At 41.1% G+C, this 24,007-nt stretch overlaps 1 protein-coding gene across 1 annotated transcript in view; it reads left to right on the top strand.

Moving 5' to 3' along the window:
* The window catches only part of syne1b (spectrin repeat containing, nuclear envelope 1b), a 70,051-nt gene that overhangs the window by 5,577 nt on the left and 40,467 nt on the right, over positions 1–24,007 (top strand). The window contains exons 4-60 of the mRNA XM_065947779.1: positions 610–693; positions 1,532–1,624; positions 1,838–2,016; positions 2,130–2,326; positions 2,892–3,001; positions 3,629–3,661; positions 3,938–4,045; positions 4,139–4,276; positions 4,753–4,917; positions 5,008–5,120; positions 5,311–5,479; positions 5,571–5,667; positions 5,772–5,792; positions 6,115–6,317; positions 6,491–6,655; positions 6,780–6,932; positions 7,029–7,172; positions 7,493–7,654; positions 7,792–7,950; positions 8,039–8,203; positions 8,405–8,539; positions 8,713–8,871; positions 9,151–9,359; positions 9,945–10,053; positions 10,248–10,412; positions 10,632–10,799; positions 10,909–11,085; positions 12,339–12,479; positions 12,604–12,764; positions 13,071–13,221; positions 13,610–13,837; positions 13,923–14,021; positions 14,109–14,296; positions 14,411–14,534; positions 14,662–14,828; positions 15,181–15,334; positions 15,469–16,094; positions 16,195–16,374; positions 16,767–16,917; positions 17,060–17,218; positions 17,403–17,585; positions 17,688–17,789; positions 17,925–18,128; positions 18,316–18,523; positions 18,795–18,907; positions 19,020–19,225; positions 19,309–19,458; positions 19,588–19,879; positions 20,006–20,178; positions 20,295–20,604; positions 20,833–20,997; positions 21,198–21,554; positions 21,701–21,837; positions 22,362–22,539; positions 22,790–22,972; positions 23,076–23,219; positions 23,736–23,891. Of these exons, the coding sequence (XP_065803851.1) occupies positions 610–693; positions 1,532–1,624; positions 1,838–2,016; positions 2,130–2,326; positions 2,892–3,001; positions 3,629–3,661; positions 3,938–4,045; positions 4,139–4,276; positions 4,753–4,917; positions 5,008–5,120; positions 5,311–5,479; positions 5,571–5,667; positions 5,772–5,792; positions 6,115–6,317; positions 6,491–6,655; positions 6,780–6,932; positions 7,029–7,172; positions 7,493–7,654; positions 7,792–7,950; positions 8,039–8,203; positions 8,405–8,539; positions 8,713–8,871; positions 9,151–9,359; positions 9,945–10,053; positions 10,248–10,412; positions 10,632–10,799; positions 10,909–11,085; positions 12,339–12,479; positions 12,604–12,764; positions 13,071–13,221; positions 13,610–13,837; positions 13,923–14,021; positions 14,109–14,296; positions 14,411–14,534; positions 14,662–14,828; positions 15,181–15,334; positions 15,469–16,094; positions 16,195–16,374; positions 16,767–16,917; positions 17,060–17,218; positions 17,403–17,585; positions 17,688–17,789; positions 17,925–18,128; positions 18,316–18,523; positions 18,795–18,907; positions 19,020–19,225; positions 19,309–19,458; positions 19,588–19,879; positions 20,006–20,178; positions 20,295–20,604; positions 20,833–20,997; positions 21,198–21,554; positions 21,701–21,837; positions 22,362–22,539; positions 22,790–22,972; positions 23,076–23,219; positions 23,736–23,891 (9,570 nt within the window). The remainder of the gene's footprint in view (positions 1–609; positions 694–1,531; positions 1,625–1,837; positions 2,017–2,129; positions 2,327–2,891; positions 3,002–3,628; positions 3,662–3,937; positions 4,046–4,138; positions 4,277–4,752; positions 4,918–5,007; positions 5,121–5,310; positions 5,480–5,570; positions 5,668–5,771; positions 5,793–6,114; positions 6,318–6,490; positions 6,656–6,779; positions 6,933–7,028; positions 7,173–7,492; positions 7,655–7,791; positions 7,951–8,038; positions 8,204–8,404; positions 8,540–8,712; positions 8,872–9,150; positions 9,360–9,944; positions 10,054–10,247; positions 10,413–10,631; positions 10,800–10,908; positions 11,086–12,338; positions 12,480–12,603; positions 12,765–13,070; positions 13,222–13,609; positions 13,838–13,922; positions 14,022–14,108; positions 14,297–14,410; positions 14,535–14,661; positions 14,829–15,180; positions 15,335–15,468; positions 16,095–16,194; positions 16,375–16,766; positions 16,918–17,059; positions 17,219–17,402; positions 17,586–17,687; positions 17,790–17,924; positions 18,129–18,315; positions 18,524–18,794; positions 18,908–19,019; positions 19,226–19,308; positions 19,459–19,587; positions 19,880–20,005; positions 20,179–20,294; positions 20,605–20,832; positions 20,998–21,197; positions 21,555–21,700; positions 21,838–22,361; positions 22,540–22,789; positions 22,973–23,075; positions 23,220–23,735; positions 23,892–24,007) is intronic.

Below are 24,007 nucleotides of genomic sequence, written 5' to 3'. Positions count from 1 at the left end.
TGTAAATACATCATCATACCTTATATTTTCATATTACACAACAAATAAATACAATCTTTGTGGCTGCCCTTTACACTTCTGGATCACTGCACAGAAACTGCAGAGCCATGATTAGATCTAAGCCTTCCCACTGTGAGAAGCTGTCGGCTTGCCACTGTCTGTTTTTCTCTTCCCTGTCTGCTTTATGCACAGAGTAACACACAGACTCTGAGAGGGATTTAGTAATCAGAACTGTCTTGAAACAAACTGCCATGTCCTCTGTAAAGCTGGTGCTCGGCAAATGAGTCAGTGCCTCAGCTGCCTGATGCTTTCAGGAGTTCACCCCTGCTGGTTTGCTTCAGCCTGAAATTCGATTCAGTCGGTCCTCATCAAAGTCAGTTCTAACTCGTGTTTTAAAGCACAAGATTTTACTCCTGCTCTTATTCAGCTTTGGCGCTCATCAGATAATTTATGTATGTTAAACCCTGCTAATGCTATCTGGCCACTTTCACTATCGTACTGTGCAGCATGTTGAACATGATTAACATGATAATGTCTTACCATATTTCATAGCTACCAGAGGTTGAAATAAGCAGCTTGATTTTATCTCTCTGTCCTCCTTGTCTGAAGCCCCGTGAGCAAGGCCGCCAGCTGAAGAGGATCCACTGGGTTTCAAACATCGGCACTGCACTCAAATTCCTCGAAGGCAGAAAGGTAACCAATCCATCATAACAGCATTTTCTACTTTAACATTGAAATGTTAAATATTATACAATTAAAACTGTTGGAGAGAAGTCCAGGGTATGATAATGAGATAATGAGAGCTGCACACTAGAAATTTGTTAGTGCAAAGTGTGTGTACAACATGCACCATGTTCAGAGGAGCAGCAGACAGAGACAGGACTTCTTGATTACATAACCGTTCTCTGAATCTCTTGGCTCTATAAAGCCTGTGTCCCACTTTCATGCGGGTTCCCTGAGGACTTACATTGTTGTGATCTCTCTCCCATAATGTGTGCCTTCAGTCTGTGTATCGAGGATCTCCGGTCAGTCGCCATTAAACGCCCTGTGTGATCTTATACTGTATGCATTCTTTTTATTTAATGCATGATGAGTACTGAGCACAACTTTGAAACTTAAATCAAGACATTTTTCTTTTTCTACTGACATGCATTTTGATGCATTTTGGCTAGAGCACTGGTTAATGATGTGTCTGGCTCCCAACAATTCTGAGCTGCTCAAATGTAGAGATGTAGATATGGCATATTGTGCAGCAAGGTTTGCAGTGCTGTGTCACCTCTGCTTTTTGTTTAGTGTTCTTTTTTTCTTTTTTCCTCTGGTACCCTTTTCACTAGCTGTTTCTACTTTCCTGTTTTGGCTGCATTAAAGTAACAATCTGCATCAAAGACCTAGCTTTGTTAGTTTAAGCAGAATAAAAAGGAACTTGCAACTTTTAAACATAATGAAAATAAAGGGGCTTCTGATGCTCACCACCAGATTTTCTATATGGGACTTATTTCTGGAATAATCCTCTACTTGGCTTTTGTTCCAGATCAAACTTGTTAACATTCATGCCACGGACATCGCAGATGGACGACCATCAATCGTTCTTGGCCTGATATGGACCATTATCCTCTACTTCCAGGTAACTCTCTAAAACTAGAGAGTTTAATTACCGTTCTCACTCCTCGGTGAGTGGATACCCTACAAATAAACCCAACACCTGACAAACTCCTGGACTAAATGACTCAAAACTGCAGATTCAGATCCATGCAAAGGAATAATGCCATATTTGTTTCATGTTGCTATGGTCACCGCACAACCTCTTCCTCTCCTGTTACTTCTGCTCTTCATTTAGATTGAAGAGTTAACCAGCAACTTACCAGCCCTCCAGGCACTGTCCAACAGCAACTCCTCTGTGGAGAGTTTAGCCAGCTCTGAAACAGGAAGCCCTCCCATGAAGAGAAAGGTTGTTCACAAATTTCAGGGCAATGCCAAGAAGGCCCTGCTCAGATGGGTGCAGTGCACAGCAGCGAAGTATGTCCCTTTTAGATGACCTTTTTTTGCCAGATGTTGTAATATGTTACATACTTGGAAGTTTTTTTGATTGGAATTTGCCAAACAAAAATGCCTATGTATTTGTTTTTCAGGCATCATGGAATTGAGGTGAAGGACTTTGGTCCCAGCTGGCGTGATGGTGTTGCGTTCCAGTCGGTGGTGCACGCCATCAGGCCAGACCTGGTGGACATGCAGGTGGTGAGGAGGAGGAGCAACAGGGAGAATTTGGAGGAAGCTTTTGCACTTGCAGAAAACGAGCTTGGAATACCCCGTCTGCTGGATCCAGAAGGTAGCTTTCCTTTTTGCATAAGATTTCATTGTGGTAGAATAATATAACCTGCTTAACAGTGTTAAATAGCTTAAGTCATTGTTTTAAACACAACAGCTGGTGTAAAATACAAGATTCATGAAATTGTGTTACTCTTTTAATTAATTTGCTTGATTGTTTCCAACAAAATGTGGGCTGAAAAGATCCTTGACAACCTCAAGAGGATTAAAATTCTGTTTGTTCTTGTGGCTGAGTTTTAGTCTGTGGAAGAAAGCAGCCTGCAGTGGCTCTGCAGTCCTGTCTTCACCAGCAGAGTCGTGACGCTTTATTGCAAAAGAGCTGCACTGAAACTTCTCTGCTTTTACGGGGGTTTGACCCCGATTTCTAGAAACATCAGGCCAAGGATGGAGATGAGACATGTATAATTAGCTGTTAGACTTAAGAGATTTATCCTCTTGAGGATGCAAGATACTTTTTCAAAATGTCATATTAACTTAGAGCTTGTTATGGCTCTGTCTTATGCATCCCTTATTTCTGAGGCCATCTTTAAAGTGATAAACTGACATGATATTTTGTTTCACTTTAGACGTGGATGTAGACAAGCCAGATGAGAAATCTATCATGACGTATGTGGCTCAGTTCCTCAAGCACTACCCGAACCCCCACCACTCAGAGACTGATGGACAACAAGATGAGGTAGTTTATTTAAAGTTATGATACTATATATTAAACTCTTATGTGGCAGTAATAAATGTGGCTTTTTCTGGGATAACATATTGCTATGCTGCAGAATATTTATTTCGATGTGTTTACATTTTGCATGTTGTTTATATCGTTGCCATCCTCATTTTTTTTTTTTAAAAAGCCTCATAATTCATAGAAAATGACCACATGCAGAGGTCTAACAGGTTGTTTTTGGGTATGCAACCTGCTTTGATCGCTGCTTAGCTTTATTGTCATACACTCGAGCCTGCAATTTTTCATGATTTAGCACAAAAATCCACATGAATCAGAATTATCACAGCATGAACACGGCAGTAATATAATCATCTTCATTTTGTTCACCGTCATTAGACTCATTTGATTTCTCTATCTACTTATTTTCTTTGTGCACATTAAGCTGCTTCTTGGCTCAATTCCAACTTTTGCACTTTCAGTGCCAGTACTACAGGTGAGAGTTCAGGTCATACAGCTGCATGCTTTCTGTTTGGAGTGGGTTCCCATCTCATCTTTTCCTCCTCTACTTTGCTTTCCTGCCTTGTTATTTTAATGTCTTTTATGGTCTTTGCATCTTTTTGTGTGCCTTGCTGCTTTCCTGGATAGTTTGGTGCCCACGATATAGAACAAATGCTTGAGGTATGTTTCACTAAACTAACAAACTAAATAATAGACATTTAGGATACCAGTTCAAAACCTATTTTTTCCTCTATTACTTCTAACACTAATCTTTAACGTATGTGAAATTTTAACAACTCTTTTTTCAAGACTCTAACTGTGTGTTTTGTACTTTTAAACTGATTGGATGAAGTGTTTCTGGAATGTCAAAATACTGGCATGCTGATATTAACCCAGGATTAAAAGTGTAAAATGAATTAAAATGAATCTGAACTACATCTTCCCTGACTGTGACAGAGAGAGGAGCGGAAGATGCTGAGAGAGCTGAAGGTGTTTTTAGACCAGCTGGAGAGAGATGTCCTGCGTGCCCAGGGAGCAGAGGGAAACCTCACTGACAAATATCAGGTGAGTCAGGCCTGGAAAGACTGAGTGCACTGGTATGTAACATTGTGTTTTGACAAAGAAATGTATTTATTTGACCACATATCTATTTTTCAGGCATTTAAGAGCTTCCGTGTGCAGTATGAAATGAAGAAAAAGCAGACAGAGCCGCTGCTTCAGCCCATCCACAGAGATGGCAAGCTCTCTGTTGACCAGGCTCTGGTCAAACAGGCGTGGGACCGTGTGTCTGCCAGGGTAATTGTACTGCATACTTTTGTGCAACATGAATAATTTATAGTCTAGCCACAAAGAACACAGAATTAATTACTTTAATTAATCATACTCTGAATATAGCCTGAGGGTCAATAAAATATTTTCCTGTGTTTTTTTTTATTTTTTTATGTTTTCCTTTGCTTGAAAATTACATTGCTGTTTTGATAGTTTTCATATCATGACATGGCTCCTCTCTTCACTTGCTGCCTGTGAATGTTCAGTGGGGTGCAAGCACTTGAATCAGAGTTTGTTCAGAGGGGAGTAGATGGGAACAGAGGAGTTTTTGTTCATTGGGCACTCTGCCTCTCTGGACATCCACAGCTTGTCTAAACTGGCATAAAACGCTTTTGTAGCCTAAATGCTTGTGAACATGTGGAAATGTTCTGATCTGCATCCCCCTCCTCGACGTTGAGATCTTGCTTTGGTAGAGTGGGCTCTTTAATTGATGTCAATTTCAGCTGCTGGACTGGCACATCCATCTGGACAAGTCCCTGCCTGGTCCGCTGGGAGTGATTGGAGCCTGGCTTCACAGGGCAGAGATTGCTCTGAGAGAGGACATTCCTGTTCATCATGCTCATGAAGAGACAGCCAATGTTCTTCATAGAAAGTTCGAGCAGCACAAGGTAACACATTAGACAAATGTATCATCATATACAGGTACTGTTCACAGATAAGCCAATGTATGCATGATAACATGTGAGTACATTTTTTAGGAGGTTTTAAAGAACTTGGAATCGCACAGACAACCCTTCCAACAGATCCACCGGGACAGATCAGTGAATGGGGTACCTGTTCCACCTGAACAACTCCAAGATATGGCTGAACGGTAAGCTCACCATCAGAGTTATTATGATTACTTGATGTCTTGTGTATTCATTTCATGAACAGTGTCTTTTAAATGTTGTGTTCATATAAACGTTGCGTCAGCTAGAATTTAGACACTTCTGTTTTTCAAAAAGTAAATCAAAAAAGTTTGTTTTTCTTTTACGATTATGTAATATCTTTTTGATATGCAGGTTCAACTTTGTGTCCACATCATCACATGCTCACTTGATCAAAATGGAATTCTGTGAAATGAAGTATCGCCTCATGGCATTCCTGGTGTTAGCCGAGTCAAAGCTCAAGTCCTGGATCATTAAATATGGCAGAAGGGACTCCGTTGAGCTGCTGATGCAAACCTACCTTGTAAGTCCCAAGTATCGATAGTTGTTGTAATTCAATGGGACTTCTATTTAACGTTTTAATCTGTGTATTGATATTTTATTTTCTATTCCAGACTTTCGTAGAAGGCCACAGGTTCTTTGAGCAGTATGAGATCATCTACACAGGCCTCAAACAAGCTGCAGAGGTTTATGTCAAGTCTGACAGTCAAAGTAAGACTCTTCTCTTCTTCTGTTTATTTACAATTTTAAGTTTATGTATATTTGGATATCTATGTATGATATATAGTCTTATTATTATTAATTTCATGTTACAGGGTCTAAGACCTGTAACAAAGGTAAGTCCAAATACAGCCTGACAATCTTTAAAACCTGAACTCTGCCCGTCTCCTGAGCCATTTCTCCCTGTAATGTGACACTGCATTTTTTCCTCTCTAACTTTCTTTCAATCCCCAGAATTGAAAAATCCCAATATTGCATTCTGCATGAAAAAGCAACATTGATTGCATTAGCCGGAATGCTATTTTAGTACGACTTCTCTTACCTAACATAATGGAGCATCAGCAACATGGCCCCTCATTCAGCAGACATAATCAATCACAGTTGGTAACCAAATGAGTTTGAACTACACTTAACCCCTTCTTTATTATCCACTTCCAGTTGATGAAGCAGAAGGGGTAAGTAAATTCCTCAATGAGGCGACAGCTCAGTGGAAGAACCTGGCGTTGGAGGTGCGGAGTGTCCGCAGCATGCTGGAGGAGGTGATCTCTAACTGGGAGAAGTACAGTAGCACAGTAGCAGCTCTGCAGGCCTGGTTAGAGGACGCTGAGCAGATGCTCAATCAGTCAGAGAATGCCAAACGTGTAAGTACAACAAAAAATATTAGTTATGATAAACATATTTTTAATATAATTATAGAAGTTTAGTTGCTATTTAAGTATAAAAGGAATATTACAGAAACAATTTATACTGATTGGCTGGAGAGTGTGTATCTACTACAATAAATAGTTAAGTTCTCTGGTTTATATTCTTTCAGGATTTCTTCAGAAACCTGTCTCACTGGGTGCAGCAGCACATGGACATGAACGATGCAGGGAATTTCCTTATTGAGACCTGCGATGACACAGTTTCAAGAGATCTAAAGCAGCAGCTTCTTCTTCTGAACGGGAGATGGAGGGAGCTGTTTGTCAAAGTCAAACATGTAAATACAATACCCTTTGAAAAAAAATCTACCATGAAAATATATCTATAAAAATACTCTTATTACATCGGCTTATTTGAAAAATAAAAAAATCATGTTCTATCCACCTCTGTATCGTTTGCAGTATGCAAGAGCAGATGAGGTAGATAAACTGAGGCAAGACTACCATGATGGGATTAATACCCTCAAAATGTTCATGGATGCAACCAATGAGAAGATGAATGCTCCTGTCCAAGTATCTTTCCTGAACGTCAGAGCCTTTTCTCAGGATGTTGAGGTAAATAGATTCAAATATTCAGCAAGTTAGATTAAGATGTATCTCTCTTTTTGTACAATGAAAAATCCTTTCTCGATGTAACCCTACTTGCTGCAGGAAATCAAGCACAAAGTGCCAGCTATGGAAGCCGCCTGCAAGGCAGCGAGCCGTACTGCTCAGCTGTTGACCAAAGACACTCCACAGGAGGAAGTTTCCCAGATGATGGACGTGATGGCTTCTGTCAAAGAGCAGCTGAGCAAGGTGTGTACATTTCACTAAACACATGAGATTAATAAACCTATCTGAATAAACAGTAAGCCCATCGTTGAGAAGGAAGTCATTGCAGATAAGATTGGTGCTGGACAAAATTCAAATGTGATGTATAATTCAAAATAAAGGGCAGCCAGTTTTTAATCAAATGCTAATAACATGCACATTATTGTTTCAAAGATTTGTGAAATGAATGGCTGAAAAGAAGTTGTCCTCAAACATTTACAAATAAAAAGGGGACACAGTTTTTTCAAAATGATATAAGAGTCACCTGTGATTTGCTTCTAATCATTGTGCTCCCCTTCAAATAGGTAAGGGAGAGATGTTTACCTCTGCTGAGGGATTCTCAGTCTCTATTACCACCACTGGAAGAAATGGAGAAAAACATAACGGGCTTCTACCAGGCTCTGGAAAAGGCCAGTCATATCACCACCGACTCTGAGGGACCTGTTGACTTTAAACAGAAATGCCAGGTAACTAATTCAGTTTCAATATTGTACAGTTACAGCCAATTTTATAGTATAGATAAAAGAAGACTTTTCACACTGAAAGTTAAGGCCTCAAGATAGGAATAAATGGCTAACGCCCTGCTCTTCATCGAACGCTGCAGGAGTTGGCGACCTTCACACACAGCTGTAAGAAGTGTCTGACAGCGATAGAGAAAAACCACCAGACCATCCAGAAAATAATGAATAGCAGTAAAACCCTCCAGCACATGGACATGAGCTTGCTGCAGAAGAGAGTGTCAGACCTGCAGTCCTCATCGCAGGTATAGTAAACCTTTAAGGCTCATTTCCATTCCACTAAGCTTTTAGACCTTTTAAGCATTTAATAAATTACTTTTTTTGTGTATGTAGGCCATGATTAAGGATTCTTCAGAGTGGCGCAAACATGTGGAGGCAAACAGCAGCCTCATGAAGAGGTTTGATGAGTCACGGGTAGAGCTCGAGAAGGTTCTTAAAATGGCACAGAATTGTCTGACAGAAAGAGGCAACCCAGAGGAGCTGCTCAAGAAACACACAGTAAGAACATAAATAGATGCCTAAAAATCCTTGGTATTCGCTTGTTACTAGGTCTATACATGCATAGTGTTATGTTGGTCTATTAGAATACCACAGAGTGATGTATTCATAACTCAAACAAAATAAGAAGAATGCATTTTAATAAGGTTTGTCTTATTCCGTCCAAAGTATGACACATGATGAGGTTTTGTTTTTCTGCAGGAGTTCTTCGGTCAGCTGGACCAGAGGGTCTTGAATTCGTTCCTCAAGGCTTGTGATGAGCTCACAGACATTTTGCCAGAACAGGAGCAGCAGTCACTGCAAGAAACAGTCAGGAAACTGCACAAACACTGGAAGGTTAGTGGCACATACTGAAAAACACTAGGATGAGCATTCCAGTAGATTACAAAGAAATTTGTTTTACTGTATTTTTATTATGAGGGATCAATAAAAATAGACAGACAGAAACAGAATTTGCAACACAAATTGCTTTAATCTGGTCTAGTAATTGTTGCATTTCTCCTTCCCAGGATATTCAAACAGACTCCCCTTTTCACCTCCTTCATCTTAAAGTGGAGGTGGAGAAGAGCAAGCTGATGGCGTTGCTGCAGGAGTGTCAGGCGGAGGTGACCAGGGAGAACCGCCATCTGGCTAGTATGGGAAGTGAAAGGCTCATCAAGGAGCACAGGGTGAGGACCGAGTAGCTGGTCGGCTGGCTGTCTTAGTTACATGTATTGATTAAATCAGCGTGAAATTATTCAGTACAAATTCACGGCTGTGTAGGAGAAGATTTTGATGTACATGATCCAAAAGGACTGAGGCTCTGACAGTGTCCTTAACCAGCAGCAGACTGTGTGTAAAACACTAACACACTAGCTTCATGATTATCACAATATAAATGTATGCTATAATGTCGTAACGGTGGTAACATCTCAAACTACTTTTTAATTGTTTTTGTTGTGCTGTAGGCCTTCTTTAGGGAAAAGGGCCCCCAGTCTATCTGTGAGAAAAGGCTGCAACTGATGGAAGAACTATGCCAAAAGCTCCCTGAGGGTGACCCTGTCCACCAAACTCTGGAAAGAGCAAGAAAGGACTTCTGTGAGGTCCGAGAGGAAATCGAGAACACACATCAGAAGTTAATGCAGCATCAAGATAAATGGAATGACTACAACACAAGGTTCAATATCTGTTTAGTTTGTTTTAGTCCTCTTTAAAATATGTTAGAAAGTTGCAGAGTACATACATGCTGGATAGGGACATGCAGAGAGTACATCGTGGGATTTGGCCTTTTTCTCACTGTTGTAGTATTCTTGGAGAAACAGAAGGCTGGATTGTTCATTAACCAGGCAGCATCCTGCATTCTTTACATACCTGATTAATCATGTTTAAATTCTGTCATTGAGCTGAAATGAGGAAAGAGAGAGATGAGCTGAGTAGAATGTTTGCCATGATAACTAACAAATACAACGTTTGACTGCTGCAGCATTTCTTCAACACAAAGACTCCCTAATATGATCCATGTCCGCTACATGGTTACCACAAACATGCATGTAGTGACTGAAACAGTAAACATAAAGGAGGCCGAATTATTTAATTGTTTTTTTGAGATAGAACGTATTTAAGAAACTGCTTTAAAGTCCATGACTAAGCAGTGGGCCTGTAATCAAAGCATAATTTGCAATGTATAGGAATGCAGCCTTTTATTTCACAAACACATTTTTGTGTGTTTTCATTACAATTTTCTCCCACTGTTGTAAATCAGGTATGCTGAACTCTCCTGCTGGCTAATTTCGAAAGAAAGCCAGCTGAGGCTGCTGAGAAACCGAGCCAATGACCCCAGAAAATATGGCCAGGTGAAGACCACCATCATGGTGAGTTTTTCCACTCTCCCCATAGCTTCACAACCCACTGAGAGATGTCTCCTCACCTCCTCTGTGATGTGTCACTTCTGCTGAGCTACTGACCTGACAGTGTCACTGCTGAGGCGATGGAACCGTAAATACACTTTGTGTCAGATGATTCTTTGGGTCACATGAGCTGTATGACCCTCTTTTGTTGTTCGCAGGAGCTGAGGAATGATGCAGAGCTACAGGAGGGGAATCTTGGCTGGCTGAAAGCCCGAATGGCTGTCCTCTTTGAAATCAGTGCTGACAGCGATGCTCAGAGGCAAGCAAGCGCTCTGAGTAAGCTCTCAACAGATTTCAAGGGTCTTCTTGCATCTCTCTTAGAGGTAGGTGAAATTCAAACTTGTGGGTGTCAAACGCAATGTTGTCTTTATATTCCTTCTGGAGGTGTACAGAATACTCCTGAAATGTTTTTATCTAACTTCAGGGACATGTATTATATTTAAAAACCTACATAGAATTAAATGTTGCTGATTGGTGGATGTTATAAGAGCATAGTCTTAGGTCTATTTTTATACTGTATTTTTCTCTCTTATATCTTACAGGCTGAGAAGATGGTTCTGGCTGTGGGGGACTGTGTACAGTTCAGGGAAGAGGTACAAACAACTTTAGACGATCTTGTTAATGGACAGAAAGAGGCTCAGGCTGAGGTCACCAAAATACTGGACTGTCCAACTGTCAGAGAAGCCCAGCAGCTACTTCTTGTTCACCAGGTACTGAAGGACATTAAATAAACTAACTTTAACTTTATTTTGATTTTTTTTATGAAAGCATAGTTTACTCATAGATTAACACACTTTTCGTGTCATTCATATCAAACAGCAACTGTTGAAACGCCTCAAGCTGAAGAGAAAGGACGTCCAGCAGCTCATCACCAGAGGTCAGCAGCTCCAGGCTGAGGAAGGTTTGGGGGAGACTCTGCAGCAGGACCTGCAGAATTTAGAAAACACACTCAGCAAAATGGAGCAGAATATGGATTCACAGGAACAAAGCCTCGAGGTGAGTATTGTAACTAGGGCATTATTAATAAAAACATTAGGACACTGTGTTTTTTTATGCGAAGCAACTGTCTAGCGTCTAATCAAATGCTGATAAAGATATGTGATCATCTGCATGTGAAGAAACAGACCAAAGCATGGTGCCAAAGAAACATTCTCCCTGTGGGGCAATGTTGTTTACTCTCTCTCTCTCTCTCTCTCTCTCTCTCTCTCTCTCTCTCTCTCTCTCTCTGTTAGTAAAAACATCTTACAGCTGATTAAGTAAGCCCTGGTGCTCCTAATAATTTGGTAAAAAACAAATTCAGAATGAAGGCTCGCTCACTTTGTTTCAGCCTTTCTTTGAAGAATATTAGCAAATGGTATGCAATATTGTGGATATCAAATTTGATATAATTCAGTCTATTCTTCAAAGTTTTATTTAATTGTTTTTTATTTCATTTCAACTATAACATCCTTTATGTGTGCTGCTTTTTTGCACATGTTGTATTTCTTCTTCGAATGATTTAAATAGTCCTACCCCAGAGCTGTAAATGAAAATTAAACAACAGTAAATTAATGTTCTTTGCCTAAAGATATATAAAAAAACAGAATAAGAAAAGTTAAGCAAACCATGGTTGACTGGTACTTTGTTTTATTGACGTAAAATTATGAATACAGTAGATTAAGGAGCAGCATTTCTGGAAAATTATTCTGTACGGGGGTCTGATTAAAGTCGCCTGCTTAAAGGACTTCCCTTCTGAAGCTTGATTGTTGCTTTTGAAGATAGTATTGTAGTAAGTCAGCCACCTCATTATCAATGTTGCTTAAATAGAACATTAACAGGATGGATGTATTAGTCTTGATATGGACACTCTGTCGCTCTTTTTTGTGTAAGAGGGTGCACTGATACTGAGTGGTGCATGCAAATAATCTTGATGTTTCAAACGGTGCAGCAGAACCACTGATCTTTTCACAGAGTATAAACTTAGTACTTCCTGTGCCAACATGCTGACTCATCACTTCTACAGAAATGACAAACATGGTGGTGTCATCTGCATACTTAATGATGTGGTTTTAGCTGACTTGGCACTACATGTGTCATTTGTCAGTGTGTTTGTTTGGCTGTGATGATGATTTATGAGTACAGCCATTAGAAAATGATTTCTGTTTTACACATTGTACTACACTTAAACAAACAGCATTATCTCTTTTGTTCTTTTTAGACTGGTTATGTTTAGATTTTATAGAAAAGACTTTGGGCTCTGTCATCCCCAGGTCACACTGGCAGCCTGGCAGGAATTTGACAGCCAGCAGGAGGCTGTGCAGGAGTTTGTTAATAAGGCACGATCCACAATGGAGAGAGACCTGAACTTCAGCAGTCCAGAGAGCCTGGCTGTTGAACTGGACCAGGCCAGAGTATGTCAAGTTTGCCCCTTTTTTTTTTTACTGTAGTTGTCACACTGTGTAGTTTACTCTTGACATTTTAACTGCTTGAAATAAATCAGTCAAATGAAGATTATCAATTTTCTTTTTGAAACAGGTGATGTTAAAGCAGTGTGAAGCAGAAGCATCACATATGAACACTCTGCTGAAGAGAACTACAGAAATCCAGCTTGGTCCAAAAAACAAGACTCTGCTCCTACAACAAGCCCGTTCTCTGAGCGAGCAAGTGGACAAAGTAGAGGCAGGGCTGAAAAAAGAGTAAGACAAAGGATTTTTTTTTCTGTTGTTGCTCTTTCTAAATAATGTCTTACGACTGGGTTGATTAAATGCATTATATGTTTAGCCTAAAAAGACAATGTTCCAAGTAAAAACAGTTTGCCACAAAGGACGATGTAGCACACAAACAAATTCTCATTCTTACAGTAGGTCATTTCACAATCAATTAAGAATATTTTGTAGTTAAAAACAGCTGATAGTCCCAACCCAAGTAACTGGTTATTTGTTTCATGAATGCCAAGTATTACTTACCCAATTTATAATTTAAGATTTCTTTGTGTGTTTTAGTGTCAAGACCCTAGAGGAAATGAAAACTCAGTGGGATCAGTTTGGAACTGGGTTTGAAACTTTTTCCTTGTGGATATCTGAGAAAGAAAAGCAGCTGGATGCACTGAAACCTTCCACTCTTCCTCTCGAGCAACAGATCAATGCTATTAAGGTACAGAGCTTTGGACTGTGAAGCTTTGACCATTTTAAATTGCTTCCTAACAGTAATCTTAGTCAATCAATGGGGTTTTTTAAGGTATTAAAAAGTGATGAAAGGGACCTTTGTTGCCCAAGTACTGACATATTATCTTTGCTTTTGACACCTGCTCAAGCCCACACCAGGCACAGAAATACTTGACATACACACATTTGATTTCAGGATCTGATGTTACTCTTTAGTATACGTGTTGAAAATAATGAAGAAGAATTTGCAATGCCTTTAACATACAAAACCCCCAACCTAGGTTCTAACTTTACCTCCACTTTACGGGTACAGTTAATAAAGCAATTTCTCAAACTTTGTCCTTTTTGTGGTTTTGCATCCTTCCCTGCATGTCCAGGGTGTTGGTACAGAGCTTCGGGAGCGAGCTGAGGTTCCTTCTCAGTTAGAGGCAGATTCCCAGGCACTAGCCCAGTTTGTATCTTCAGGTGAGGCAGCCCGAATCAAGGCCCGACTGACCCAGATCGGCAGGTACTGGGAGGAGCTGAAGGAGAGCGTACAGCAGCTTAATGGACAGCTGGAGGAAAGCTCCTCTCACCAGCAAAAGTTCAAAATGAGCATTGACGAGGTAAATAGGAGTAAACCTTGTGACGATATACTCTTTTCAATTTAGGGAAGATATAGGCCTACAATAAATCTTTGTCATCTCCTAGGTGCAAGCATCTCTCAGTGAGCAACACACAAAACTGGAGTCCCCTATCCAGTCCTGCACCTCCTCATCAGAGACCTACAAAGCTCTTCAGAACCACATGGTGATTAGATCATTTTACCTTGTACTACTATTTTCTAGCTATCAGATAATGCCATGTAGGTAACTGTCTTGTGTTTTTATTTCCCAGGATGTCTGCCAGCATCTGGAGAAGCTGAAGGGAACCTTGCTGTCTCTGTCAGCTGGTGCTCGAAGACTCAGTGACAAAGAGCATGCAGAGAGGACTGTGTCAGAGCTAAACACCAGCTATGACCGAAGTGTACAGGAGGCAAAGGACAAACAAAGTACATTGGAGAACCTGCTTTCTCTTTGGCAGAAGTACGTGCTATCCAACAGAACATAGACATTTTTAGAAGCATATAGTGAAATCAAACCAATAGTTAATCCAAGACAGACAGATATAATTTGAAGATATGATTTGTCTTCTTTCAGGTATGAGAAACAGCGTTCAAACTTTGTTTCCTGCTTGGAGAGGAGTGAGTCTGCTTCCAAACCGGAGAGTCAGTGTCTCTCTGCTGATAAGACCAAACTCTGCACAGAGCTACAAGACTTGCAGGTACACACGATACACACTCAAATGGTTCTACAATAGCAAAGCAAGATCTTACCCAACAGATTTTTGTCAACAATCTTAACCCCCTCAGCATGATGAATAAATTGAGCATGCACGCACATTCTTGCAGGCCTTGTACTCTGAGGTCCGATCTCTCGAGCTTGCTCATGCTGAACTAGTATCTTTGGGGACTTCCTTGTGTTCGACGGCACCAGAAGAGGGAGTGCGGCAGCTGAAAGATGAGCTGGAGACCCTGCAGAGGAGACTGCATGTTCAAAATGAAGTCCTCCCCCAGAGGTAAGATCATACAAAACTGAATCGTTTTTTCCTATATTGTAAACATACACATGCTGTTCAGGAAACGTGCGTGATAAAGAAAGTTCAATATCGTGAGTGTATCTTTGATTAAAACAGTTTCACAAGGCATATGTACACTCAATCAAAGAGTATGGCTATGCATATATTCAACACAGAACCTGTAACAGTGAGGGAATATCAGAATTTTAAATACTTATAGATGTTTTTCTGTTTGTGGCAAACTTCAGCCTACATTTAATAGAATTTGAATGAAATGTATACATAAGAATGCTACATAAAGCTAGTCTTTTGTTACCTATCTGTTTCACTATGATTCCATTTCCTCCCCCAGAATCAAAGAGCTTCAGGACCATCTCTCACTGGTCGAGCAGTTTGATCAGGCACTGCTTAAATTCTCCCAGTGGAGTGAGACCATGCTCTCAAATCTGCACTCAGCCTCTCAAGTCAACATCGGCAACCTGCAGTCTGCCACCACACAAGTAAAAGTAAGAATCACACAGACGAACTGTTGATGTGTTTTGCATGCAGGATGTTTCCTTTCAGAGCCACTTAGTTAGTTAGCAGACGAATAGTATTTTCTTAAGAGCAGTAACTAATCATCTATCAATAACCTTGACAGGAGACCCAGGCGGTCATACAGAAACAGTCTGGTGTGAGACAGAGCTTGGAACAGCAGACAGAGAAGCTCTGTAAGTTCTGTGAGCCTGGCGATGCACAGCTCTTCCGCAGCAGAGCCGACAGCTGTCTGCAGCCCTACATGGAGGCCAAGTACACAGCTGATCTCCAGTTAGAGTGTCTTGAAAGGCTTGAGGCTTTTCTGCAGACACACAGTGTGGCTGCAGGTGTGCTGCGGGGTCTAAAGCAGACTGTGGAGAGCGCTGGAAGCTGGGATCGTGGAAAAGTAGAGGAGCTGCAGCAGGAGCTGGAGACTATTGTCCCAGACATCACCCAGCTCGAGAGTCTGGCTGTCAATCTGGACAGCAGCCTCTGCAAAAGCCATCTCCACATTGGTGCTGACGAGGGTTCTCGTAAGTCCTGTCGCATGCTGGCTGACTCGCTCAGTGCTGAACTGGATGCATTGAGGAACTTGCTTGGTACTAAACAGAGTGAAGCAGAGGCCCTGGGAGCTCTGTGGACCTCCTTTAGACAGCGGAAAGAACAGCTGCTCAAAGCTGTGGAGGACATTGAAGAAAAAGCTGACCACCAGAGCTGCAAAGAGCCCAGTCTACATGCTCTACAGCAGAGGTAAAGCATTGCAAGAGTGTATAATCACATCTTAGATCAAAATAGTGTGCTAATATCATGAGAGAACAGATACTTCAGCGTGTTATCTTTATGTTTCAAGGCTGAGGTTCTTTAACCAGATGGAGGATGAGCTCCAGTCACACCAACATGAGGAGCAGTGGCTAAGGGACAAGGGCAATCAGCTGGCCCAGAGAGATGCAGAGTTGGCTGGGGAGGTACTAAGGGAAATAAGTCTGCTGGAGACCACGTGGGAGGACACCAAGAAGCTCATAACAGAGAGGTACTGAAGAGTGGAAGGTTTCCATACTACAGTAACGAGTCTGGATTTGAAGTATAGAAGCAATGTTAAAAGATTCTCTCAAGCACTAATGAACAGTTTATGGAACACAGCCTTTGCAGTAAAATATTTTACATTTACATTTACGAAGTGGGGTGATTGTTCTTGCTAAGTCTGTTGCACTTGACCACATGATACACATTTGAAAAACTGCTTCAGGAGTGTAAAAGTTTCTATATCTCAATTTGCTAAAATGTTTTAACTTTTTTTGCTACAGTTAACACATCATTAGCTTGTTCACATGTTTTGTTTAAAATGGTGTCACTCAATGGTAGTTTACAGTTCAATTAAATATGATCAAGTATTAATAATACACTTCCCTCTTGCTCCAACAGACAAGAACAGTGCAATGTCCTTGTTGAACTGATGAGAGAATACCAAATCCTGAAAACCTCCATTAGCGGCATCATTGAGAGTACTGAACCTCTGGTTGAGATAAACTCTGTTTTAAAGGACTATGAGGAGACCAGGAGGTCTCTAACCAAGGTTGGTTCAAAGTATTTTTAATTTTTTTTTATAGAGATGCCTCAACACGATTCATTTTAAATAAACTGTTAGAAACTCAAAGCACACAAAATATATATAAAAAAAGCCTTTTCATGATTATTTGTCTGTAATGCATTTGTAGCACGAGACAGTGAAGGTAGAGATGGCCAGCAAGCAACATGAACTGGATCAGTTTTCCAGTAAAGGGAAGAAACTGGTGGCTGAACTGAAGAAGATCCCTGAGTGTGATGCTCATATGTTGAAGGATGACATGGAGACACTTGTTGATCAGTGGCTGGATGTAAGTCTGACTTCAACCGGATGCATTGCTATTGGAGAAATAATAATGTTGAATAAATTAGCAATTAGTAATTGCTTAATGTATTAATCTAGAACTGTTGCATTAACAATGCAACAGAAAATAAAACAAAAATGCAAAACATAAAGAGAGTAAAGATTTGTGACTGATTCATCAAACTTTTCAGGTTTCTGAAAAGATAGACGACAACATCCATCGCCTGAATCAGAGTTTGGCACTGTGGGATGATGTGCGTAAAATCAGCGAGGACACTGAGAGCTGGACAAGCAACTGTGTGATTGAACTCAATGAGAGCCTGAACAACCTCGATGACAGTCAGAGAGTGTTTGCAATGCTCTCCAGGCTACAGGTAAGATTATGATGCCCTAGTTATCATCATATCACTGCAACATAAATCATTGTTATTATATATTTAAAAAACACACACTTTTCTCCTTATGTTCATCCACAGGTTGAAATGGGTGAGAAGGAGCAGAAACTTGAAACTCTGCAAAACAGAATCACAGAGCTGAAGAAGTGCAGTCAAAGTGAAGAGACCCCTGCTAAATTACAGGTGATAAAAAATTAAAAATCTTTAATGTTTTCAATGTATTTATGAAGTGATGCTACATTTACAGACCAACAAACATTAACCAGCTCTTCATTTTCAAATTCTTTCACCTATAACTGTTATTGCACTTGTATCTAGGTGCTGGAGAACGACCTACGTAAAAAGATGAGCACTGTCAAGAAGCTACACGAGCAGGCAAAGGGAAACCTCACTGACTTCACTTCCCAAAGAAAACAGCTAGAGGACTACATCTCACAGATGTCTGCATGGCTAAAGAGTATGGAAGATTCCCTTGTTTCTTCTCCCACTGGATCTGATCCAGAGGACATCTGCAGAGTGAAGGTACAGCCTTAACAGTGATAAAGCAAAGTACAGCCTTTGATTGAATATATATGAAATGTGTCTTTTTAAACATGAGAGAAGGAAATTTCAATCTCAGTACGTAGGTTAGAAAGTACTAAAATTGTGAGTTCTTGTTTTCTGTAAGGAAGCTTAAAAACAAATCTATATTGTTAAACATGTTTTAAAGGACCTCCAGAAAGAGCTGCAAAACCAGCAGGGGAGCATTGACTCGACCAGGGAGAGCCTCAACACCCTGTGTAGAAAGTATCCCTCTGAAGAGCTCGCTGGTTTGGGTTCAGCTCTCACCGACCTCATCAAGACCTACGAGTCTGCAAACCAGCTTTCTGCAAGGACGCTAGTATCTCTGCAAAACTGTCTTCAGCAGCACTTCAATGGTGAGCAATATGAAAATCATATCTGAATAAAATGTGTTGTTTGACTTATACGTTACATTATTGATTTACCAAGGTTACACTGTGTAACTTCAAAAATAACTTCAGTGGTTCATGGAACAATGCATCTTCTTTATTCTGTGATCAGATACTGAATCTGAAGCTTCCTTTCATTTTTTTATTGTATAAAAAGCCATGCCATGACCATTGAGTGTACATTTCATTACCAGCTTTTTTCTGTGACACTTGATTTTCTTTCCCCTTGCGCCCTCAGATCTGGTTCAGGAGTTCCATCGTTGGCTTTCAGAACAGAGGGAGATAGTGAAAGAATGCTCTGACCGATCTGGAGACACACAAATTGTGGAACGCAAACTACAGAAACTCAAGGTAAAACTGATTGTAAAGGATGTTTTATTGGAGGTCGGAGTAGAATTTGAAGTGTGTTCATCTTTGTAATTGTTAAATTGAAAGTTAAACAAAAAATGATGTGGGTTGTCAGGGTGCCATGGATCGTGTGGAGGAGGGTGAGGTCCGCCTTACTCAAGTCTGTGAGGAAGGAGAGAAGCTCCTACTCCATCTCCCGAAGGCTAGTGCCGGGCAGGTCCAGCAACACCTTTCCTCCATCCAGCAGGACTGGGACAGCTTTGTGGAGCAGTGCAGGCAGAACCAACAGATCCTGGAGGACAGTGCATCTCTCATGAAGGGGTAACAGACTAAAAAACAACAGCTTCTGTAAAGCACTTTGTTATCAAACCTGTCATTAACATTTAGTTTTAAATACCCTGTAGATTTGAGGGACGCCTTAAGAAGCTCAGGTGGTGGTTGGAGCACATGGAAAAGAGAATGACCACAGACCTACTTGAAGCCAAGCAACGGGGTCCTGAAAAGGCGGGGCTTGAGCAAGTGGAGGAATATCAGCAGGAAGTACTTAAAGAGAGGTGCGAAATCTGATAAAAGTCTTTGTATTTTCTGAGAAGTTCCCCAGATGTATCTCTTATAATTCTCTCCAATGAAACATCAGAGTACTCTTTGAAGCTTATTTAAACATTTTACTACTTTCCGTACAGGGATTCGTTTGAGCGTTTATGTCAGGAGGGACAGGCACTGAATGAAGGTGGGCGAGGTGATGGTAGTGAGACACGAGTGTCGGCTCAACTGCAGTCACAGCACCAGGCCTTACTGAGGCGTGTGAGAGAGAGGCTTCGCAGCTGCCAGGTCACTTTACAGGAGCAGCAAGCATTTGAAGAGACACTGCAGACTACTTGGGGCTGGCTTAATGGAGTCCAGGAGCGCCTGGCATCACTCAACAGCACAGTTGGAAATAAAGAGACTTTGGAGAAAAGACTTGGTCTTGTGCAGGTAAGGCAACATCTTGATCCTCAAGTATTGTTCTTTATATGACAGTGCTATCATAAAACATTTTAAAACACAGAAGTGATCTTAGAGTTGCCAATTTTTCCCTCTTGCTCTTTTGTATACATGCAGGATATCCTGCTTATGAAGGGTGAAGGAGAAGTGAAGCTCAACATGACTGTAGGAAAAGGAGAACAGGTCCTGAAACACAACAGAATGGAGGGGCAGGAAGCCATTTGTTCACAGCTACAGAAGCTGAAAGATGCCTGGGCCAATATGTTGATGACTTCCATGAGCTGTCACAGGTAGAAAATGTGTTATTATCTGAATCCAGCTTACAGTCAGACAGGGGGCTTGTAGCATCCACTGATGTCATGGCTCCTAAACAGGGTTAAATGTATTGATTTCCTGTTGTTTTTAGTCGTCTGGAGTGGACAGTGGCCCAGTGGACCAACTTTCAGGAAATTAAAAGTCAACTGCAGCAGTGGATGGAGTCAGTGGAGCAGGAGGTGGGAATGACTCTGCCGCAGCAGCCTGGGCTCAAAGAGAAGTCGGCTTTGCTTGAGCGCCTCAGGGCCATCCAGGCTGATGTGGACTCTCATGCAGCAGCACTGTCACGCCTGACAGACAAAGCGGTGGAGATGCACGAAAAAACTGGAGACCAGAACTTTGGTCCAGAGTCAAGGGCCGAGCTCAACGCACACTTTGCTGATATCTCAGCTGTTGTCAAGGTGATCTAAATACACACATACAGTAGTACTTGCAAATAATGCTGAATCCTTGATGATTACTTTTTGGGAAAGCCAATTAAATTTTGCATATGTGACAACACTCAAACTGGGAAACTCCTAAACAATTACCCTGCCATTATTTGGAGCTAAAATATTTGCAACTGTTATTTGACACTTTTATATTTAGCCAGTGCTTCATTCATACGTGGTGTTTTTTCTTTTACCAAGGGCAAAGTGCACTCCATGCAAAACACTGTGTCTGAACATGAGCAGTACCATGATGCTCTGAGAGACTTCAACGACTGGCTTATTTCAGCAAAAGAGGAACTCCAACGCTGGTCGGATCTGTCAGGAGACTCTGTTTCCATAAAAAGAAAGCTCTCTAAAGTGCAGGTGAGGAATTATAACTGTTTATTCTTAAAAGGAATGAATATGCATGCTGCCGCTTACTGCATCCAGCTGAAAGATGTAAATCATGTTTTATTTAGACATATATACTACAGAGACTTCTTCCACTAAGGTAGAGGGGCTGGAGCAGCTTTTAAAAGAAATTGGACTGAGTTGACAGTCGTCATTCCATTTGCCCTTTCTAGGAGTTGCTTGACTCTAAGCAGCGAGGTAGAGAGAGGCTGAACCGGGTTCAAAGATGTGGAGCAGTGGCCAGGGATCACACTGGCTCAGGGGGCTATGAGGCTATGGAGCGGGAGGAAGCAGCCCTCGTGTCATCATGGGAACAGTGGGAACGTGGAGCACTGCAAACAAGGGCTAGTCTGGAGACTGCCCTCTCCCAGATAGCCAGCTCGGAACAAGAGTTCAACAGCCGTTCAGCACAGCTGGAGCAGGACCTGCGGGACCTCAGCCGCCAGCTAAAGGACTGGCGTCTGCGGTTGGCCCAAGCAGAGGGAAAAAACGATGGAGAGGAGGCTGTTAAAGGCTGGCAGATAGCAAAGGTACATCACAGCTTACTTTAGTTCCAATATAACAAACCACCATTGATTGTAAACAGGCAATGGTAGATGACTATGGATATGAAATGCTAATGCAAAACAGTTTTTGTGACTGCTCATCAACGGTTTTACATCTGTTGTCCACCCAGGAAACTTTGGAGGAACTTGTCAAAGCTGAGCCCCTGTCTGATAGTCTGAAGACTCAACTCAATGATCTGTGCAGATTCTCTAGAGACGTGGGAACACAATCTGAGAGAGTGTCCGCTCTCATTAAGGAATACAATAGGTGAGAACTTGTAAAAATGAAGCACAACCCTCTTTTTAATCAGGATAAATTGTTGCAGCTTGAGAATTTAATTTTTACACAGATATACTGAGATTGTGGGTAACAAGAAAACTACCATTGTTTTTGTTGTAAAAACCCTTGAGGCTTTATTTTGTGGTGCACTAGATAGCATTTTTTTTGTAATATATCAAATGCTATTACTTTTTGGTCCAAAATTATAGCAAATATAGAGCAGAAACCGTAATAATAAACACTTGACAGTATCATTTCGCCCACAAACTAATGCAGAAGTTTTAAGTTACCATATAATGTACAAAAGCATTATACGATATGAGGGTCCTACTGTCTGATTAAAGGACTTTGGTTTTGGGTTGTATGTAAGCTAGAAGCATAAAGGCCTCAAATAGAAACAAGATCAAACAAGTTTAAGACAAAAGAACTGACAAAATGTATAGGTTTCTTTTTTATTTGCACTAGTACAATGAGAAGAAATGCTGTTGTTTTTCCTCCTGATTTGTTTTTAGTCTGAGTCTCCAAGCATCGAGAGACTGCCAGAGCAAAGAGAAGCTGCTGGAACAAGGGTTTCGCTCAGCCTTCAGAGAGTTCCAGCAGTGGTTGGTCAATGCCAAGATCAACACAGCCAAATGCTTTGATGTTCCTCAGAATCTCAGTGAGGCCTCATCCAGTCTGCAGAAGATTCAGGTACAGCACTCAGAGTCCATTTTAACAGAGCTTTCAGACAATTAATGGCTGCCGGACTTATAGGTTTTGTTACCTAATTTCAATTTGAAGAAGCTTGTTGATGTGATTAAATGATATTATAAATACTATGATTCACAAAAAGAACCTCACAGTAGTTCATGTAAACAAAATAATTTAATAAAAACATGTATGTCAACATTTATAAAAAATGTCTACATGATTGACTTTTAGTCCTATCTCCTGTTTGCAGGAGTTTCTGAGTGACAGAGAGCAAGGTCAGTCCAAGTTGAATGCTGTCGTTGTCAGCGGTGAGCTTGTGTCTACTATAGCAGCCAAAGACAAAGTAGATGCAGTACGGGCTAAAATGAACACAGCCAAAGAGGACTGGAAAAATATCATGACCAACCTGCACAACAGAGAGACCAACCTTCAAGTAAGTAATTCCTCTCTGAGCGGGGCCATTTTAAAAAACATTTATTATGCTTTTTAGGTCAAGGAAACATTTCAACAGTCTCTTTATATCGTCTGTGTGCTAGAACCTTTCATCTCAGATGAAAGACTTTGAGGCGAGTGCCGAGCCTCTTCAGGGGTTTCTGAATGCCACAGAGCTGGCTGTACAGGAGAGCAGCACAAGACTTCATGATCTAACAGCCAAAAAGCAAGAGCTTCATAAGCTACAGGTAAAAATACCCCCCCCCCCCACATGTTCAAGACCACTCATGTTCAACAACCACTCAGTGCTCGAGTGCCAACCTGACTATTCTTGTCATTGGCAGAGACTCATCTTTCCTGCTCTGTAACAGTGTTTTAGCTCTGCTATCTTTCTTTGGAACAAAAAAACTTTCATCAGATAACGCTTACTTGCCATTTGCCTACTTTTTCAATTACTGTCATCTGTCTGCTCCTGTTTGCTACACTCACATGTCTTCTTAACAGTGTTGAATATATAGAGTAAAATTTGGCTTATTTATACAAAAATTGCTTTAAGTCTCTCATACTCTGTTTACCAGCTATTTTCAGAGGCCCTGATGCACGTCATGACCAACTTTACAGCAAAATAACACTGGCCAAATATCTCATTCTTGCTTTTTGCCATGTTGCCATCCCTAACACTTCAGTCTATGTCTGAATTTAACTGTCTGAAATCTGTGTGTCAGCTTGCATGCCTCTTCGATAACCTGCTTGTGCTCTTCCAGTCTGTGCTTGAGGAGTTAGCCTCTCACGAGATTCAGCTGAACAGGCTAAAAGAGAAGGCCCAGCTGCTGTGGGATGAACAAGCAGCCGGCAAGGGTTTTGTGCATCGCGTCTCGCAGCTCTCTGCTCAATACCTAGCTTTAACCAACCTGACCAAGGTACAGTAATGCCGCCCAATCTGCCTGTGCACTGGGGCTTTTCTGGGGTTAGAGGTGGAGAGGAAACAGCAGTACTAGACTGGATCGAGCTCTGACTATACTATGTTTAACATATT

Source organism: Labrus bergylta, chromosome 18 (genome assembly GCF_963930695.1).
Source record: "Labrus bergylta chromosome 18, fLabBer1.1, whole genome shotgun sequence".
NCBI lineage: Eukaryota > Metazoa > Chordata > Actinopteri > Labriformes > Labridae > Labrus > Labrus bergylta.
The sequence above is the reverse complement of the archived record's forward strand: the minus strand, read 5'-3'. Positions and strand labels throughout refer to the sequence as shown.